Raw genomic sequence first — 20,869 nt, 5'->3', positions numbered from 1 at the left:
ACTGTTTGTAACACGGAAACGTGTTATGATTTTGAAGTAAATATTTTACTCACTTAGTTTTACTCACTAAAACGGTTAAACGTTTTCGAGTGATCGGAAAATTGTTGACAGAAAATTGTAAATGGTGACTTTTGTATGACGAAGGCAATGTGACCTTTGAACCGCAATAAGACCAATGGTAGCTATTCGAATTGAATACATTTGATTCGAGTAAATTCGCATAGATTTTGGTAGGTGGGAACAGGGTCTAGGTAATCATATTTGTCTTTGAAGACTTTGAAAATTAGATGCCAACAGAAAATAATATATGAGGATGATTCTAGAGGGGAGTTATCATATGTCATACTTTTTATTGACAAATATTAATAAAAAATTACAGATACACCTATTACTGATATCGTGTAAATGGTTTGAAGAACCAAACTTATAACATCTACATATATGTACACTTATGATACATACCTATTACTTCTTCACTTAAAGTGTTGAATTAAATGTTACAGAAATAAAGTCAAAATATTACATTGATGAAGTTTATACATCTAGTTGAAACATTACACAATACAAAACTCGGATGTCCAGACCTAAATCACATAAAAATCTATCTACCAACCAAAAATAAGACCATAGCATAGCATTGCAATCAAGATAAAAGATACAAAACCCGGTCTCGAGCCTTTAGCTAATACTCTCCAAGTAGAGGTTATATCACTTGCTTGATTGTTGCCTAGTGATGTGATAAACAACAACATTGGAACAATGGACATCTATGGAATAAACAAACACCATATTCACTTCATGGAGGTTTGTGTCCTACGAACTCTTGTTAGCTAAACTGGCAAGAAACGGCATCAAGATATTCAACATTCAGAGTCGTAGATACAACCAGACTCCTCCATAGTACAGTGCATTTTGTAACTTAATTATAGATATGCACAAATCTCTCGTAAGTACTCTTCAGCTAGACTATACACTTTAGATAGAAAGGACGAAATTGTTACGTATCTTTTCTCATCTAAAAAGTACAATGTAATAAGCATTTGTTTTAAAAAGAGGGAAGAAACTATGTACATTAAGTAAAATATAACGTAATCCTCTTTACGCTTCTACTTCAGTTATCTAACTCAATGTATTTAGCCCATGAGGATTATGCAATCAAGATCATCTTCACTGATTTATATTTAGCCTTAACGATAAGATTCTGTGTCTAATATATTTACTCAATCATTTGAATTACGGATTGACTGTTGAATGTTTTTGAATAGTTATTATTCTTTAAGTTATCTTATAACATTTTCTACGTTTGTACATATTTTAGTATCTGTTTAGTTAAGTGGAGAAGGGCATTGTATAAGACACGCAGGCTTCTCCCCTCCTCCGGCACTTTTATTTACTGTTCTATACTTTATTGTTATTGTTTTATGCGCGAAATAAACAATTCAACAAGCAAACAAACAAAAATTAAGATTACACGTAAAACTCCCCTTCGCCCTCCGGCGTCCCCATGTACAAATACTTCTGTAGCGAAGAAGCTGTCTTTTTCTGTTCTTCCTTTTTGATTTCCGGGTCCCCGTATAGCATATAGTGCTTCGGAGTCACCCACAGTCTGCCCTTGGCCTTGTCAATGTCAACATCACCAACCCACGTGTACCCAAACAGTTCTCCATTTTGTTTTCCATTTTTCTTGCTCGTCTTTGACCGAATTCTTTGCCAAAGTCCCATGGAAGGTGCCTCGTTCTTGTCTTGAGTGGCGATGACGTTTTTGGACATTTCCCAGGCTTTGTTGAAGTTTGTGACGATGGCGGGGCTTGGCATGGAGAGTGTCATGATACCGCATACAACGGTCACTCCACCGATGAGTTTACCCCCCAAACTCGAAGGGTACACATCCCCGTACCCTACCGTTGTCATTGTGACGATGATGTACCAGAATGTTCCCGGAATGCTGTTCCATCCGTTGCTATCGTTTGGTTCCGCGAAGTACAAAACGCTTCCGAACAGGGTCATACTGACACAGAGGAAGAAAGAAAGAAGAATGAAGGACCCGATACTTTCGAAGAGAGCTTTCCCAAGTACCTGTAACCCCTTAACGTGCCGAGAGAGTTTGAGAATACGAAAAATACGAAAGAGTCGAAGCACGCGGACGAAAACGGAAGTAGAGGAGCCCTTCTCGAGTTTAGAGACACCTACGATCATGAAAAAGTCGACAAAGAAAGGAACAATGGCGACGATGTCAAAGATGTTCATGATGTCTTTCATGAAGCTGCATTTGTTAGGACTCGCGTAGAAGCGAATGGCAAGTTCGAAACAGAACCAAATGATACAGGCCGTCTCGACGCCAAAGAGATGGTCCTCGTATGCACGATCCAGTTTGTCCAGCATCGTACCGTTTGAGAACATCGCCGAATCTAGAGGGTCAACGTCGAATCCAGGCATGGTTCCCACGCAGAAGACAGCTATGGAGAGAAAAATCATACTGACAGAGAAGACAGCGATGATTTTAGCCCACAGCGAGCTCTCTGGGTAGTCAAAGAGTAGCCAGATGGATCGTTGTGGCTCCCTTGTTGGTAGCTCAGCGTAGGGGTCCTCTTCCAAACTGTACCACTCTTCTTCGAGGCACTGCTTGATGACGGCTTCATCTATGTCGAAAAACTTCATCTCGGCGTAGAAAATATCCACGGGTACGCTCAGTGGTTTCTCCATTTTGCCGGGCTTGTCGGCTGTAGCCTTTTTGTCCCTCTGGTAAAAGAGGAAGATGCCTTCAAAACTGGGGCGATGGCGGTCGAAGAAGTACTCGTCTCTGTCTGGACAGTAGAAGGTCTCTCTGCGGACGGGGTCGCCCAGGAGAGTGTTCGGGTACCGGTTCAGGGTGCTCTCCCAGGTCTCGAAGATCATCCCGCTTACGTTCAGACGGAGATGGCGGTCTTCTCTAGGGGTGGTCGGCGGGCTTGGGAGAGGGGTTTCCGACGGCAGGAGTGGATCTGTATGGGAGCAACAAAATAAACAATGAAATAAAACGTTAAAGGTAAATGTAAAGTGGCCCCGTAGTAGTTTTTTGAGAACGTAGGAACAGTGGGCTGTTACCCACGGTGTGCAGGGCACACTGACAGTATGTGTTGGATAAGATACAACATTGGTGTTCACAGAGTGAGCGAGAGGGGGTGAGGGAGGGCTGGTTGTAGTTGGGTTGTACTATTAAAAGCCAGTGTGTAAAACATGACATAATACTAGAAAACAAATTTTCTAGGCAGTCTTTATGTAAGAGAGGGAGAGAGAGGGGAAAGAGAAAGTGTGTGAGGGAGAGAGGGAAAGAGGGGATGAAGGACGGAGGGGTGAAAGAAGGGAGGGCAGTGTGTGTGTATGTGTGTGTGTGTGTGTGAGAGAGAGAGAGAGCTAAGAGAGAGAGAGAGACAGAGAGAGAGATAGAGAGATAGAGAGAGAGAGAGAAAGGGTGCGAGAGGGAAAGTCAATATGTGTATGAGCAAGCCAGCGATTGATCATTGATCAAGTAGTACGTCTTGAAGACTAGGTAAAAAGTCTTATGTGAAAGGCACTCGAGTGTAAACTGTTGTGTGAGTGTAAACTGTTGTGTGTTATCACGGTGGGAATATGTCGGCTTGGAGACAATAAGATTTGAATGTGCCTTTTTATTATCAACTGCCTCTCGGGGTTTTTTATTATCTTTTTTTAATCTTTTTTTTACTTAATGGTCACCATGTAAGAAGTCCTGAAGGCCATGCAAGGTTACGTTTACACGATTGTAACTGTAACAGCATCTCTTCGCCCTAGGTAAGACAGCTGCAGTTCAGATTATCTCCGCAGAGCGGCGTTTCAAAGAAGGCATGAGAAGCTAACACGCAAATAGATATTTTTGTTTTTGAATACTAGTATTTTGTCGGTTTTACCTTTAACTCAGATCCATTCTTTTTGGTATTTGTATAGTGCACCCAACTAGTCCTACATGTACTATCAACCCCGCCGAAGCCAGTCAACTTACGTCCTTTGCCTATAGAAATTCCCAAAGGCCGACAAGGCGACAACTGTGTTCTTCTCTATTTAAGCTAGATAAACACTTGCCTAATTACAGCAAGGCGTTTGTTTACTTAATGTTACGCCCTGATCATGTTGCTTCCAGATTTCTGACAGATATGACAAATGTTTTGTTCTCTATTCTTTTCTTCCCTCACTGTGTTATGATGTTAGTGTTACACTACAGCTAAGCGTACCCTGGGTGCGACAATAAGGAAGTGCTCCCCACTCCTCCATAACTAAAAACAAAGCACACAAAAAACTAGAATGTCTACCGGACCGTGACTGAAAACAATGCCAGGAGAAGATTAGCATGATATGCTGGTCAAAACATTAAGCAGTCTTTTCTCTTCTAGTTTTCGAGGTAACACTATCAAACCATGTGGATTGACCCAGAATAATTGTCCCAAAGTTACACAATCAAAACATCTTTCAGTCTTTAGAAAACAAACCTTGTGTGTTCAAATTTGCACATTTAAATCAGCCAGGTAGAAGTTGTATCAGGGTGTCTAATTGTGTGATTGTATTCTGTATTGTCAATTTCAAAATGCTTTTCTCACAATTAGATCAACCTTTGGTACTTGTGTGTCCTGAAAATGGCTTGAAATAGCCGTTGGTATTCTTACAAACCGGCGTAAACTAGAGCTCTGTAGAACTAAGGCAAAACTGTACATGTAAATACTCAGTAGGCATCCTTCCATCTTTCCAGATGATGGTAGCACTCTCTCCTTGAAGTTAGGGCGGTTGACAGCGTCGACTGTGGGACTGTAACCCAATCCTCGTATGTAAATACTAGCCAATGTCTAATCCACTATCAAACAGAGCTTGGCGAGTGTTGTCAATTATTATATTCCAGGTTACGTTAAGCTAACCTTTTCATGTACAACGTTAAACATATGTAAACTAAATACCCTATCTATCATCTCTACATTTTAAAAGTGCCTTCAAGAATAATATGTTCATCACTGTTTTAGAAGTAAGTCTATCAATGTGAACACCACGACAGTAGTTTAGAACTTTGGTAGTCTACATTTAATAGCTGATTTTATTGTGTATTTGACATTCTTTGATAGACTGTGGTTAAAAAGGCTCCAACTCAATCCAGGACATCAAGTTAAATTCCGGAAAATGTTGATAATCTATAACTTAAAAATAGATTAGACAAATGAATTGATATTTGTAAGTGTGATATATTTCAAAAAGAGGTAAGGAATATTTTAGTTTCAATTACATGTTCCCAGGGACAAAGCGAATTCTGTAGACTTCTGTCAGAATTCAGTAGAATTTCGTCAGCCTTCAGGGTCCTAAGCTAAAATTCTTGACAATTTTGGTAAAATGAGCCATAATTCTAGGAACCGTAGCCTGTAGACATTAGATTACAACTCTCATACTCATTATGCTTTAACATATCATAATTACAAATATCAACTCATTCGTAAATCTATTTCTAAATTATCAAGATTTTCCGGAATGAAACTTGATGTCTGGAATACAACTGGATCCGTTTTGAAGCAAACTTAAGGGACACCTTTCAGAAAATAGCCATTGTGACATATGACCTTCGACTGAGAGGGATAGAGCAGTTTTTTTGTACAAAAAATCCACATACCTGTCTCAGCCATCTCTCCCTCCGACTCAAAAACATCTTCTTCCACACTTGAGCTGGACACACTCATGTTGATGAACTCGGACAGACACGATCAAGTTTCTTGCCCACAAAAATGAGAGGTATTTTTGTTCAGCACTGGAATCTAACCACACCACGCTCATATAAAGGGTCACCAACACAATAGAGGTCCTAAGTCTTGTGGACCCACCCAGAAAACGCTTCAGGACAAACGTGTGGTAAGGAATGGTTCGTTGTGTCATACTTGCCTAAAAGCAATGTAAACAGTCGTTACGTACTTCGGGCCTTGGGAAAATAATGCTGTGTTTCCGATTGCTTCTGAAAAAATGTCTCGGTCGGTAGGGATTCTCTTCTTTTCCTTTTCTTGTTTTGTAGATCAAACAAATAGAGTTTGACAATGTCATTTCTTATCATCATTTTCTAATCATACAGATATTCATTGTACAAAGATACAAAGAAGGCCACATTCGTTAGGGTACTCCAGTCATCTTTGAACAGAGACGTTGGGCATTATAAACCTACTGGTACGTTTGACCAATTGCTGACGTCACGTATCCACAAGATCACGCGTTAATAAGATCACGTGTCTGTAACTCTCGTGAGTTTACGCTCTATAGTGATTGGTCGTCAGCATTGTTCTTAAAAAAAAGCCGACAGTGGTGGTTAAAAATTTGATCCATGTATGCCTTTGTGTTGGAAGAAAGTTTAGCACTCTTCTAAAAATTTAGATATACATTACATGTAGCATCTCAACAAGAATGTGGAAAATATGTTTGAGAAAGATTATACAAATATTTTTATCACTCAGCTGTCAGATCAAAAATTTTATGTTCGTTGCCTTGGTTGACCAAAAATAAAACCCCTGGAGTTGGCAGGTTTTTGCTAGGGTTGGAAACTGGAAACATAACATTAATTCTCTTAGGCCTTGTCGTTTGAAAATTACGTAAACATGGCGGCCCGCCCAGATTGCAGTAATGGCGGACGGGCGTCACTTTTCATAATACAGGTATCAACCGAGCAAAGCTGGATAAGAAACTCGTGACAGCGAGACTAGTATCCTGATACATCGTGCTTCTAAGTTGAAAATCTCCACTAATGCCCGTATCAACATGTTAATGTAGACGTCAATCGAGGCCTTGAGCAGTTTTTGCCCCAATTTTTCACTTGAGTTAACACGTTTAGCCCCGAAAAGACCGACCTGGCAAATCCACGTGACCAAACTCTGAACTGTATATATTTAGTGGATACCACTTCTTCTGTCTTTTCTGAATTGAATACTGTTATTAAAGGGTCATATCTAAAAACATCATCAACTTTTCGTCACTTAACTTATCTATATCGGTAGAGTTGGCAAGAAGTTAATTGGGTGTGAATGATGTAGTAATTATAAGTGGCTAGAAAACAAACACAGTGTCTGGGACGGTTTAAAAGTAAGGGGGACTTTGTGAACGATGTAACGATCTTTTGATATTGGTACATTATCATCTTAACCAAGAGGGTTTAATGATATGTTTTTGGTAGCGTAGTAATTTGTGGTTGAAGAGAAGAGCTCAGAAAGCTATCAATGCATTGTTATGACATTTTGTTTGTGGTATTTAAGGTTGGACGTACATAAAAATATTTTGGGTGCCCCAACAGCTTTTTTTGGTGATGCTACAATACATTTTTGTTTCTCCAAAGTATTGAGTTGTCGTTTCTGTCAATTATTATCATTTATCATCTTCATTGGCTCTCAAGTGTCATTGGCATCCCACCGATCCCCCCTCCCCCTTGTAGTTTTGCCCCCGGGGTTCAAAATCGCTGTGACACAGGTATTTCGTACGTACGCCACGTCACAGCCGTGAGCAATAATATTCCACAGGTCAGTGGTTCTCGTGAGAACTTCTGCGGGTGTAAAAACATCAAGGCTGAAGGAATATGACGGTATATATGGACTAAAAGTTACACTAGCCGGCTTGATACATCCAGGAAGTTTGGGCGTTCACTAAAAACATTGGGGGGATACTAAGCTGTTTTTTTCAGGACTATCTGCACTGACTGGAGAAGTAAAGGGACGTACGCGTGTTATAAGTGTAAGTAGCAACGTGTACATTTGGTAAATTGGTGAATATACAGTAGGAATGTCGGTGGTGGCAGATGTGGCCTTGGTGGTGTCAGGTTGGCATTGTTGACTTAAGTTGGTTAAAGGGTTGTTGACTTCGAATCCCTGACAAGTTCCGGTATTGTGACCTTGGGAAAGGCATTTTACACAGGGTCCCGATTTTTTTCACTTGGCTCAGTTGCAAATAATACACAGCGTCGGATGTATTATTATATAGGACGCCCCATGCTTAAGGAGAGCCGCCCGTGACAGAACTGGTGTGAGCGGATCAAATAAATCTGTCTAAGTTATACTCTTCAGTGCAAACCTGGTGTGTTACACCATGAGGCGTTTTAATGGATATGCAATAACAACAAACAAAGAGTCCATGGGTGGGAGCTATGATTGTCAGTAAGTAACAAGAAGCGACTTTTCATGTACCAAACACCGTACAGTAGTGTGAGTTTTCATTAGCTGTGGTACAAAAGAAAGTTTGGGGCCCTAGCAGGTTACTTTGACTTACTTGACTATTCTACATCTATAAGCAAACAGCGGCAAATGAAATTTGGAGTAGAGTAAACAAAGTTGAAATTTGTGCAGTATGCATATGCTTTATCATTTTCGTTCTAAGTTTAAATGTTTCTCTATCATAACATCTTCTACAGAGTCAAACACATCAGATGACAACAATCTACCAGCATTTTTATCTCTTAGTTGAGGCAATGGATGTGGCACCATCTTCACTGAGATGAGATACGACTTGCTTGGCATAGATCAGGTGAAGGAAAGTGAACTCGAACCAATTTAGCTTACTGAATATCTTTTCTTCCACTGGTCGTGACAGAGAAGACAGACGCTATGTACAGTATTTACAGGTTCATTGTACGGGGAAATTCTCTTAGCTCTTTTCGAAAAGCAGAATAAACAGTGAACCGCAGGTTAGCATCCTGTCTAAGGACTTCCACCGTTTCTAGTAGCGTACATGTTGAGAGAGAGACACAGCCAGGATTAGAACTCACAGCTTCTTGGTCCAGAGGCAGGGCCACTAACCACTGGACTTATATACGCCAGGAGGCGCTCGTGTATAAACAAATTGTGACTATGCCACAAGGGCTGAAGCTACCATCTCTTGCCAACGGATCAGCTCATCAAATGCACCCTTCCAATGAACGCCTGATCACAATTAATGTCAGCGGTCTACACTTTCAAACAAAGGAGAGTGTACTCTCCAAATACCCCAACACACTCCTAGGCGACCGAAAACGTCGCCTGCCATTCTATCACAAAGACTTGGACGAGTTTTTCTTCGACAGACACAGGCCGAGTTTTGACGGAATATTTGAGTTCTACAAGACTGGAAAGATACGCCGACCCATAAATGTACCTCTAGACGTCTTTCTTATGGAACTCACTAATTTTGATATGGGAGAAACGGTGATAAACCAAGTTCTTAAACAGGAGGGGTGTAAGCATACGCGACACGGGGAAAAGGCGCCAAATTCTGAACCACGGCGGACAATTTGGTACCTTTTTGAGCGCCCGGAAAGTTCTATCTTAGCAGGTATTGTGGCAACATTATCCTGTGTGATCACACTGCTATCTGTGGCAGGGACGTGCTTTCAAACACTCCCACAATATCGTCAAAAGGCGAACAACGTCACGAGCGACCCCTTGCGGTTTCATGCTGCGTTTCAGGACTCGTTTTTCTGCATTGAAACTGGTTGCGTCTCGTGGTTTGCATTTGAACTTGGGATCCGGTTTTACGCGTCCACCAACAAGATCAAGTTTGTCAAAGACATTCTCAACATCTTAGACTTTCTCGCCATCCTTCCATACGTCGTGACCTTGGTACTCCTTTTAAGCAACACAAGGGGAAAGTCGGAAGTATCTCTTGTCGTGGTACGAATCGTCCGATTGGTCAGAATCTTGAGGGTCTTCAAACTGACGCGTCACGTGACTGCTATGAAAATTCTGTTAACGACAATCTATCGGTGTCGATCTGCCCTGGGTACGAAGCTTCTGTTTTTGTTAACGGGGACGGTACTGTTCGCTGGTCTGGCGTATGTAGCGGAGAGTAACGTCGTGGGTTCAAAGTTCAGCAGTATCCCAGAATCCTTCTGGTGGGCCGTGGTCACCATGACGACCGTTGGGTACGGTGACGTCATTCCGGTCACCGCAGGTGGAAAAATTGCAGCTTGCGCATGCGCACTGTTTGGGTTACTTGAAGTTTCCATGATATGTCCAATATTCATCGAAGAGTTTGAAAATGTTTTGAGGTCATATTCACAAGATTCGGTAAAGATATTATGTCAGAATGAAGAACGCACAGAGAAGAAACTATTAAGAAGACCGTCCTTACAGTCTCTTGTAGAAAAAGAAACGTCCATGTGACGTTTGGACCGAATATAAGATGTTCAATCATATATATATATGAGTTGTGCAGGCACAGTTTTCAGTTGTCATTAGGTAAACCTTATATACTTCGAATAGACCATCTACAGCCGAGAAGCCTGTTAATTGCACAACGGATTAACGCACACTCCTGTTAACTGCACCGAATTCCAAAATTTCAAATCAGTTCTTTCCAGCTGGGGAACTTCGCATTATTGCACCAGCCGTATACAGTAGAAGCCAGTTAATTGTACAGCGGATTAACGCACACTTCTGTTAACTGCACAGAATTCCAAAATCCTAAACCAGTGTATTCCAGCTGGGGAACTTTGCATTATTGTGCCAGCCGCATAATTGTACGAAATACGCTGGCAAGTAGGCTGTGCAATTAAACGGCTTCTACTGTATTATTTCAATTAGCAGATCAACCAATGAGGGAATGGGAATTGTTAGTCCAACCAATGAGAGAGTGGCTTCTTGATCATGTGACTGTTTTTTGTGACATCAGTGGCAGAAACAATAGAAACAAACATCCCCTGGCAACAATGAAAACAAGGACAAACCGATAAAGAAACAGTCCTATATACAAGTATTGTGCATGTTAAAAGTAGCTTATCGGTTTAAACCTATTTGTTTTAAGATAGTATTTATTTTTGATTTTAATAATACAAATATTGTCATTAGTTTGATTTTAAGTGTAAAAAGTATGCAATTCAGCCCATGGCTGCTATATACTTTTTATCTGATCATAATGATCGAATAAACCATTCATTCATTCATTACGTTTTGTGTGTCTTTTTTTTTTTTCTTGCCATGAATAATAATATACAAATACAAAACAAATGAACAGAAGACAGCCTCCCATAAATTATTTACAGCATAAAGGAACCAAATCAAGCGAAATCAAACATTTGAATATCAAAATTAAGCATAACTGCATGTATATCAAGAACAAAAGTGAAATCATAAGCACAAAGTTCCCCACTTACCCCGATGCTTCTCCAGCTTCCCCCTCCGAGACGCAATAAGACATTCTGTCTTTTGAAATACCGATGTAAGTGTTTGAAAGGACTGGAAATTTAGAATTTTAAAGCGTCGGGAACGGAAAATGAAAATCTTACCCAATAGTATAATTAAGTTTTTTAAAGGGGGTGCACTTAAAGATAGATCTCCAAACATAACAACAAAGGAATTTAATTCTAAAGTCAATCTTATTTCTTGTTTTAGCCAAGTTTGTACATTGTTCCAAAAAGATACCACATGAGGACATTCCCAGAAGATATGAATGTACGATTCTTCATCACTTTGGCAGAAAGAACAGGAACTAGATTCAATTAAATTCCAAGTTTTTAAAACTTTGTTGCATGGTAAGAATTTATAAAGTAAACGGTACTGAAAATACCGAGCATTGGGGTCAATAGTACATTTAGACAAAGCTGTGAATACTTCTCGCCAAGGTATGGGTCTATCAAAATAGTAAAACCATGATAATCGTACTGTATGGGCAATACTCACTTCATTTGTATGGACAAGAAAGAAATTATATAACAGCTTATTAATTTTGATATTTCTTAACCACATATGATTATATTGGCGTGGTAAACATACAAGTTCTTTCGAATGGTCAGTATTTAATAAGGTTTTCCATGCTTTAGGGATTGCGGAGATAAGCTGTTGATATTGAAACCGCTCACAACTGTTAGGATACACTAAACAGAATTCAGCGTACGTCATAATATTTCCATCTGTATTTAACAAGTCATTTACAAAAATTATATTTCTATTAAACAGAGCAGTTTGAAAAATGGATTTATTATCAACAGTAATGTTGGAGTTATTCCAAAGTATTTGTTGACGCACATCAGCTGGCGTCGCGGGTTCAACGTACTGAAATTTGTACCATGCATCTAAAACTTCAAAGATAAAATCCTTATAATTAAGTGTTTGCGCTGAAGATAACTGCATGAAAGGAAATAAACTCAGATTAAGACGAGGATGAATTTTTATAGCAAAAGAAGTAAACCAATCCGCATGAAAAAATAATTTGGGTACCCATGAAGCTTTCATGGTGAGGTTAAAGGCAGGTAAATTAATTAACTTCAAACCACCATTTTCCACCAAATTGTATAATACTTTTCTAGCTACTCTTTCCGGTCCATCTTCCCAGATAAAGGAGAAGACTTTCCTCTCATAAATTTTAAAGAACAAATCATTTGGGGAAGGTAAAACCTGAAATAAATTTGTAAACTGGGGAACCACCAGGGAATTAACAACTGTTATTTTGCCATAAAGGGATAAAGTTTTGCCTTTCCATGGGCGTAATAACCTGTCCAGTCGTTCCAAACGGGGTTCAAAATTTACATTAACAAGAGTATCCATATTGATGGGAATGTGAATTCCCAATACATCCACACCACCGTCAACCCATTGAAATGGTAGATGGGTGGGTAAACAAAAATTTGTAAACTTTAAACAGCCTAATCGTAAAATTTTGCACTTTTCGGCATGTAATTGAAGACCAGAGATACTGGAGAAACGTTCTAAATCAGACAGCAATGCATAAAATGTCTGCAAATTGGGTTCAAACGGAAAATTCGAATCATCCGCATATTGAGAAATCTTAGTACATTTACCATTAATATTCAAACCACGAATTGAATGATTGGACCTTATCTTAATGGCAAGGACTTCAACCGCTATTACAAAAAGGTACGGCGACAAAGGACACCCTTGGCGTACGCCACGATTTAATATGAAAGGATCAGAAATGTATCCATTATTGATAACTGAACTTATTGATTTTTCATACAAAACTTTTACCCACGTTTTCAGTTGTGGGCCAAAGTTAAAGTAATCCAAACATTTAAACATGAAATCCCACCTTAAAGTGTCAAAAGCTTTCTTATAATCAGCGATAAATATTAATCCTGGCTTTCCTATATCTTCATAATGTTCAATCGTGTCTAAAAGTCTTCTTATATTATCTCCGATGTATCTACCCTTAATAAACCCTGTTTGATCAGTCTCGATTATATCTGAAATTACCTGTTTAAGTCTAAGCGCAATACACTTCGACAAAATTCTAGTATCGCAGCAAAGACGTTTTGTGTGTCTTTGTTGTCTCTTGCATCATGACTTTTGGTTCCCGCAAACTTTCCGGCCGAGCCCCGGTTTTAAAATATGGCTTTTGTATTACTACTAACTTGCTATAGGATAAAGATTTTGGCATCGGATTATAATTTAGCAAGGAAGAAGGGCTGTCTTCACTGCAAAATCTAGAACAGGAAAATTAAAATGTACAAACACACACAAAAAAATACAGACCGACATTCCAACCACTAATGACTTTCTAAACAGGAAATACGGTTTTCATGGGTAGTTGCGCATGATCACAATTTGCGCAATGAAATCAATGCAGATGCCCTTGTAGCTCAACTGGTAACCCATGAGCTCCTGCACCTGGTTCCAATTAGATGAAAGACCAGGTCCAAATCCTGGGAAGGGCATTTCGGTTAGGACTGCACCCGTCTTTCGGAAGGGATGTAAAATGGGGACCACATGTTCTTGGATGTGCCTTTGGACGTAAAAGAGGAAGCGCTAGCAACCTCTACCTGTATAAAATACCCTGCTATAATGAAACAGCAAAGAATCAATCTATGTGCCACACAAGGTAAACGAAAACAATACAGTAAATGTTAGAATGCGGCAGTCGATACGAATGTCGTTTTATTCTTTGACATGACAACACAGACAAGACATGCAAGCCACACAAATTTACATGTCCTTTTTTTACCCAATTTTGCCCATACAAATCTTCTTTTTCCCCATAGAAGTTACTCGCTAACAATTACACTTAGCCTAGCCCTTGAGGCGTCGCCAAAAATCTTTTGACGGTTTCACAAAACGTATCAAAATTATGTATTTCCGTGTATTCGCAACGCAAATCCTTTCCTACCTATGTTAACCCGGATTACATATGAGATTTTAGGTTATACTCTCGATGTATTCATTGTGACGTTGGGGAAGATTTGAGAGAGGAAAGTTTTTTTCTGAAGGCAGGAGTTTCGAACTTACTTTTGTTTGGTCGTGTAGAATTGCCTCTGAAATCAAACTATCTACCATGTCCAGGACAAAAGATACAGAAACGTGTAGCTGCAATATCAAGGAAAGACGCCAGGAGGCGTTGAACAATGCATCACTACCGATGAACACCAGTGTATAAGGAACTAATCTCCAAGCAGATCTTGCTGTGGCAAATGGGAAGGAGTTTACGGCAGAGGAGCTATTGGCCACAGCGAAGATCTGCTGCAGAACGGAACCGCTCAAAGGCAGCGGGAGGGGCGATCTTTTCAGAAACGTGTTTCTGCTCCTCCTAGTATCCACTTACCTCCAACGTGAAAATTGGCTAAAATTGGCTAAATTTGGCCGGGATTATCGCTGTGGCCAATAGCTCCTCTGCCGGCTAAACTCCTTCCCATTTGCCACAGCAAGATCTGCTTGGAGATTATAAGGAACAACATACAGACGATGGATTTCAAATATTTCACATTGACTTTAGAAAAATACAACACAAAGATTTTACAGTTTTTGCGGATTGATTTGACTAGTTATATGCTGTTATAGTGATGTTAACAACAAAACATATATATTTTTCACGGCATTTGTTTTTGCAATGTACGACAATATATGTTTGTTCATTTTGTCCTTTTTCATTTTCTGTGGCTTACCCCTAACCTAAAAAAGTTGCAATTTTGTAGAGACTAATATTTTTTCCCTTGGTATATTTTCGATGTGAAAATGATACACTTTCCTGGTGTTAACTGAGGTAGAGGTAAGTATGTGTAGATAAGCATTTTAGAAACTAAAATTGGTCTAAAAGTGGTCTAATAAGTAATAAAAATCATGTGCGAATCACGAGTGTATGAAAAGAATTGAATCTGAATGATAGAACGCTTTTGTCCAGTAATAGTTAGTATTGGAACCCAGTCATTCCTTTCGAAAGAAACAAAATTGCCAATGGACTTATTTACGTTTCTGAATCCCATCTAAATATTCATTCCATGTCGTCCAGTCTTTGTTGATATTTCAACTTACCCTTAGATATCTAAAATGAACTGTAAACTATTACATTTGCCGTTTAGAATATTTCTTTTAAAAAAAGCCCACTGCACGAAATTCGATCTTTCAGCACGCATTTACGTATTGAGTAAAGGTCCGGTTTCTTCACCCAATTAAAGAAAACTTTACAAACTTCTTTAATGTATACGTATGCTAAAAGATAGGATTCTGTGCAGTGGGCGCACAATACTTTCTTTTAATATTCAAAATATCTACACTTTAATAGTGGCATTTATGATGTCCAAGCTTACAAGAAGAAGAAGAAGAGAAGTTAGCCAACATTGTTGTAATCCTGGTGAGAAAAATCTGCATAGTTTGTTGGAGTCCGCCATTGGGGATCAAATAACAGATGCCAGGCACAGTTACAGGGAGATTTGTCCACTCCCTATCGGTACGTACCGTGGCCGACAAGTACTAGCGTTACACTGGTAAGTACCGTGACCGACAAGTACACTGCGCAACACCACTGTTTTACCTGCGTAGCATGTTTGACCTCATCTTCTCACTACCCTGTTGATGTTGTCAGACGATCTGTGTATATAGTTGATATTTTCCGTGGACTTCGCCACAGGCACCGCAAACCGACCAAGCATAGTCATCGTTGGAATTTCAGGTTGGTGAGTTCTCACGTTGTCAATGGCATTAGCGATAGGATCGTCTTCAACTTCCTGATCAAAGGCGTGCACCTGGATATCCGGTGCGTCCGGGTCGGCGCCATTTTTGTCAGCGCCGTCCTGCTCTGGCAGAGAAGGTAGAAAACGTTGGCAGCCACACTTGTTTATAATACGGAACAGGAGCACGGCAACCCTAACCGCCAGGGTCGGCTTTGCCTTCTTGTCTTTCTCCTTCAGTTCCCTTTTCCGTTTTTCTTTTCCATAGAAGTGGTTGAAATTTTCTACGATGATCGGTACGGGCAACGCGATGACAAGAAGGCCGGTGACCACGCACATGGAGCCGACGATTTTGCCCGGGAGAGAAACGGGGTATTGGTCTCCGTAGCCAACTGTTGTCATTGTTACGACAGCCCACCAAAAACCCTCCGGTATACTGGTGTAGTAAGTTTTGGGGTGCCCAAACTCCGCGTAGTACACTCCACTGGCATAAAACACCGTCATGACAGACAGGAAGAACAGAAGCATACCTAGTTCCGACATACTGGCATGTAGAGTCTTTCCAAGAATTTGCATACCCGTGAAATGGCGGGAAAGTTTGAATATACGGAAGACTCGAACCACTTTTAGCACTCGTACAAACGCGACGGTTACCTGATTTCCCGAAATGTCGATATCGCCGATGAGAATCCCGAGGGTGACGAAGTAAGGCACGATGGAAATAAGATCCATGATGTTCATGACGTCCTTGACAAACGCAACTTTGCTGGGAGAGGCGTAGAATCGGATCAACAGCTCGAAGCAGAACCAGACGACGCATGCCGTCTCCACTTGGAAGAACCCGCTTGTTTCTAACACTTCTGTAGCCGTTGCATTGGGCGGGAAGCTCAGCGCCTGTTGGCTCTTGTATTGAGGAAGAGTCTCGATACAAAACTGTGCAATAGAGATAAGAATGACACTGATTGAGATAAAACCGACAATTTTAGCCCAAACCGAACTGTCGGGGTAATCAAAGAGGAGCCATATTGTCCGTTTTGGCTCGGTTTCCGGCAGGAGGTCCATGAGTGGCCGATCCACGGGATAACCTTCCGAGTCCAAGAAGTCAAGAATCAGGTCGTCTCCCAGGTCGAAGAAGCGCAGCTCGTCGGCAAAGATGTCGACAGGGATGTTGGTAGGTCGGACCAAGTTCCCTGCAATAGAAAAGTGCAATGGTTAAGAGTTCTTCTTCAAACTATCAAATAAGAGATCGTAGGGCACAAAACTCCCTGAAGTAATGATGGTGTTTGTTGTATGCCCTCTTTAAAATGACAATATCTTTCAACCTATTTCCATTTATGTCCAAATACGTGTTTATTATAATAACTTGCGAATAAACTTTCGTTATGACACTAGGCGGCAACCAAGGCAGCTGTTTAACCTTTGCTATGAGAGTTTATTATTAGGTCAAGGCTACAAAGTGTGCAGGCGATCAACAACTGTTTTATGGCTGGACTACACTATCTTCAAGATGGGGGTGCCGTTCTATAATTCTGCATCACCCGAAAATACTGATGCCAAAATTGCCATGAATATTATAACAATCAATAACTAACGACATGCTAGAATACAAAAAAAAAAGAATCAAACAAATGGATCTTTGAATATCACTGCGTATAGGTATAGACACTGATACAAACAATGCATTTATCGGAGGTGGATCTCCTTCCCAAAGGCAATAAACATAAAACTAAACAAAAATATAAACACATACAGGTAAAATCACAACATATTTCTTTATATTTGTAAATCATTTTGGACGCACCTGTTTGATAGTAGCGAAAAATCGCCTCAAAGCTGGGACGATGTCGATCGAAGAAGAACTCGTCTTTCTCCTCATTGTAGTACTCTTGCCTACGGGCGACATCTCCTACAGGGTAATATACAGGTTCAAAAGTTATGCTAGCCACAAATATCCGGAATACCTGGAATACAAACCCACAGATACCTAAACAGAAAGACAAAAAACAATACCTCCGTTTTTCATGGAGGTAACACAAAGGTAATGAAATACAGTCAACCCTGCTAAAGACGACCACCCAAGGGACCGGGCAAAAGCGTTTGATTTGGTAAGGGGGTCGTTTAGAAGAGTATGGACTGACGACCTAGTATGGACTGACGACATGCCCGATGTAAAGTTGTGTTGTGATTAATGGCAAATAGCAAGCACACGCAAGTGCATCCGCCGCCATCTTTATTTTGAACATAACATCGTAATGGTTGTCACAAACTGGCCGAATTTGGCACAAAATCGTGATAGTTATCGTTAAAAATCGATGACACCTCAAGAATTTAAAATGACGCGGTCGTTATTGGCAGGAATTTGGTCCCAATTTTTGGCGGTCGCGGTCGCGTTGGCCAGGTGGTCTTTGACAAGGGGCCACTTAATGCTTATGTCAATGGGGAAAAATTTCGGGACCGAGAAAAAAGCGGTCGTAATGGCCAAGTGGTCGCTGAGAAGAGGTGGTCGCTTGAGCAGGTTTGACTGTATAGTGACAGAGAAGTGGCCCTGCATACCCATGAGTGTGTCGGGGTGCTGGAGGAAGACGCCATCTTTGGTCTCGAACTTCAGACCGCTGACGTTGATTTTTATCCTGGCGCCTAGCCTCTTCTTCATATCCTTCATGCCCTCTGTAAAATGACCAATTGCAAAATGATAAAAAAATATTACAACCATTCTTGAACAGAGACTTCCTGCAACTTATGATCCACTGATCACTGAGTCACGTGTTCTATCTGCATGCATAACGTGACATCAAGGCAGCAGTGGATTGTTAATTTCTGGTGCTGTTCAGTCGAAAATTTGGGTTGTATTTTTTGTGTTGGATATTACAGTTTAACTAGTTCAAGAATGAAAAAAAATATGACTGTTACATTCAAGATAGATATACGTAATTCTAGCATTTGTTCTACTTTTCTCATCAATCATACTGAAAACGCCAGCTAAGCAGATTGTACTGCTGTATCATCAGGCACATGAATTGTGACCTAGCAAACTTGCATTACTACGAAGTAAACTGTATCACTCCGCCATTAGGTCAGACTGAAGAAATTTGTCAAAACATGAAGAAAAAAAAGATTGTGTGTGTGCTTCTCTGTTGAATTATCTACAAACCTTCTGAGAGTACAGAGGCAGCCAGGATACCGTCCAACCCGGCGGCCACATGGTCGGCTCCTATCCTCGGGGACGCGTCGGGCTGTTTGCGGACGCCCACGCTCTTCCCCCCGGCCGACCCGCTCTGGAGCATCCGCACGGCCATGGCCACGTCTGGAGACAAATACAAGATGATTTAGACTTGAAAGTTCATCTGTGTTGGTAAATGACATTATGGATAAACTAAGCTTTAATCTAGTAACAAACACTACACACACGCCCACCGTCAATCGTTAAACAGAGACGGGCGGCGACATAGGTAATCTGGCATTTACGACCCTCTGCTGCAGTCACGTGTCTCCAACGTCACGTTCCGGTTGCTACAGTCGACTGGTCCATTCAGTGAACAAGGATGATGGAGTCAGCTGAAAATCTGTCGTAAGTCCCAACTTATTAATGTAGTGTTGGTTAGTTAATGTTTAGTTAATCCATAAGATTTATTAGTAAATTTTAGACTTAGTTAAGATCCCATATACACAGGAAGGACACCGTTTGAAAAATGGGGAAGAAATATTATCACCAAGGTAACAACGTCGGCAACCAACGGAACACAGTTATTGCTACAAGATACTTTATTTACACGACAGATAAAGTACAGTGACTTTTGTATTGTCAACTGTAAACTACACAATTCTACTGACTAAACCGTATAGGAAAACAAAAACCTTTATAACACTATGTATTTATCTATCTTAGCATCTAATGTGAGAGCTGTCGGATACAACATATAAAGATATAACGTTTACTTAGTCAAATCTACTTCTGGTATCGAGTATCTTGAAATCAGTTGTATTTAGAAATCTGCCGTATGAAGACTGTTGTATTTGTGAATAGCTTATTGGGGAAGATATCATACCTTAAGAGTATTCCATGACAAATTGACTTTTTTTAATATGCTTAAATTTATTTGGTTCAGGATACAAAACCAGGACTGTCCAACTGGCCCGTAGTGTTGCAAAGGGTCGAGGAGCCCTACTGACAAAACTCGATACAAAAAAATGTAATTTTACATACATATGGACATAAGGCGGTAGTTAGAAACCAGGACGTGTTGATACAAACAAACAAGTAGACAAACAAACACAAAATTTTGTAGACATCACCCATGTGTAGTACAAATGTACTATATGAGTCAGGAAACAACTTTTTCTGACTATGCTTATACTAGATACTGTATGTAGATAGGGTGGGGAGGGGGGCGTGAAGAGAGAATCTCAGTACATATGTTTTGGGAATCACACTATCGGATATCATACTGGTGGTCTCAAGTGTCTTAAAAATCACCCAGCTGTGCAACTGTAACGTCCCTCCAAATTCTTGGATGTCACAACAAAGACCGAAAACTATGGGAAAAATTTGGCCGAGGAAGGTCAACTGACTGGGGATACCTTTCGCCACTCACATGTGCCCCTGTGGCAACTTTTACAGTCTGTTGATGTCTACCATGATATGTGCTAATAAAACCAGATATTTCTGTCCAATCAAATCGCGGCTGCCGTGGTAGATAAAGTCTTCCGCGCACCACATATGGGGGCACCTATGGCGGCGCCCGATCAAAAGCCCTTGTGCCACATAACATTGTGCAAATCCATACAGCAGGGGGCAAGTCCATGGACAGTGGAGTGTATGTTGAACAACCATACTATTTCCCCAATGCTGAGTGCTATGCAGAGAAAGCAGCACTTTTACTATTTTAAAAGTATTCGGTATGACTCGACCGGGGGTTAAACTATCGCGAGTTCGATCCTCGGACGAGTCATACAAACAAAATGTTTGTGTTTATGTGTGTTATGTGTGTTAGTGTGTGTGTATGTATGTGTGAT

At 40.5% G+C, this 20,869-nt stretch overlaps 3 protein-coding genes across 5 annotated transcripts in view; 1 reads left to right on the top strand and 2 right to left on the bottom strand.

Annotated features, from left to right (window-relative positions):
• Positions 1-390: 390 nt before the first annotated feature.
• Positions 391-5,845, bottom strand: LOC118423239 (shaker-related potassium channel tsha2-like). The gene is made up of 2 exons (XM_035831316.1): positions 5,639-5,845; positions 391-2,981 (listed from the first exon to the last, which is right to left on the bottom strand). The coding sequence occupies exons 1-2, from the start codon at positions 5,703-5,705 to the stop codon at positions 1,468-1,470; spliced, it is 1,581 nt and encodes a 526-aa protein (XP_035687209.1). The 5' UTR covers positions 5,706-5,845; the 3' UTR covers positions 391-1,467.
• A 2,992-nt stretch (positions 5,846-8,837) lies between these two features.
• Positions 8,838-10,733, top strand: LOC118422997 (potassium voltage-gated channel subfamily A member 10-like). Its single transcript, XM_035830892.1, has one exon. The coding sequence runs from the start codon at positions 8,838-8,840 to the stop codon at positions 10,125-10,127; it is 1,290 nt and encodes a 429-aa protein (XP_035686785.1). The 3' UTR covers positions 10,128-10,733.
• A 3,946-nt stretch (positions 10,734-14,679) lies between these two features.
• LOC118423237 (potassium voltage-gated channel subfamily A member 1-like) overlaps positions 14,680-20,869 on the bottom strand; it is a 17,233-nt gene continuing 11,043 nt past the window's right edge. For all 3 annotated transcript variants that reach the window (XM_035831314.1, XM_035831313.1, XM_035831312.1), the window contains exons 2-5: positions 19,008-19,160; positions 18,410-18,523; positions 17,658-17,762; positions 14,680-17,046 (exon numbers count right to left, since the gene is read on the bottom strand). In XM_035831314.1, the coding sequence (XP_035687207.1) occupies positions 15,740-17,046; positions 17,658-17,762; positions 18,410-18,523; positions 19,008-19,152 (1,671 nt within the window). In that variant the 5' untranslated portion in view covers positions 19,153-19,160 and the 3' untranslated portion in view covers positions 14,680-15,739. The remainder of the gene's footprint in view (positions 17,047-17,657; positions 17,763-18,409; positions 18,524-19,007; positions 19,161-20,869) is intronic.

Source organism: Branchiostoma floridae, chromosome 9 (assembly GCF_000003815.2).
Source record: "Branchiostoma floridae strain S238N-H82 chromosome 9, Bfl_VNyyK, whole genome shotgun sequence".
NCBI lineage: Eukaryota > Metazoa > Chordata > Leptocardii > Amphioxiformes > Branchiostomatidae > Branchiostoma > Branchiostoma floridae.
The sequence above is the reverse complement of the archived record's forward strand: the minus strand, read 5'-3'. Positions and strand labels throughout refer to the sequence as shown.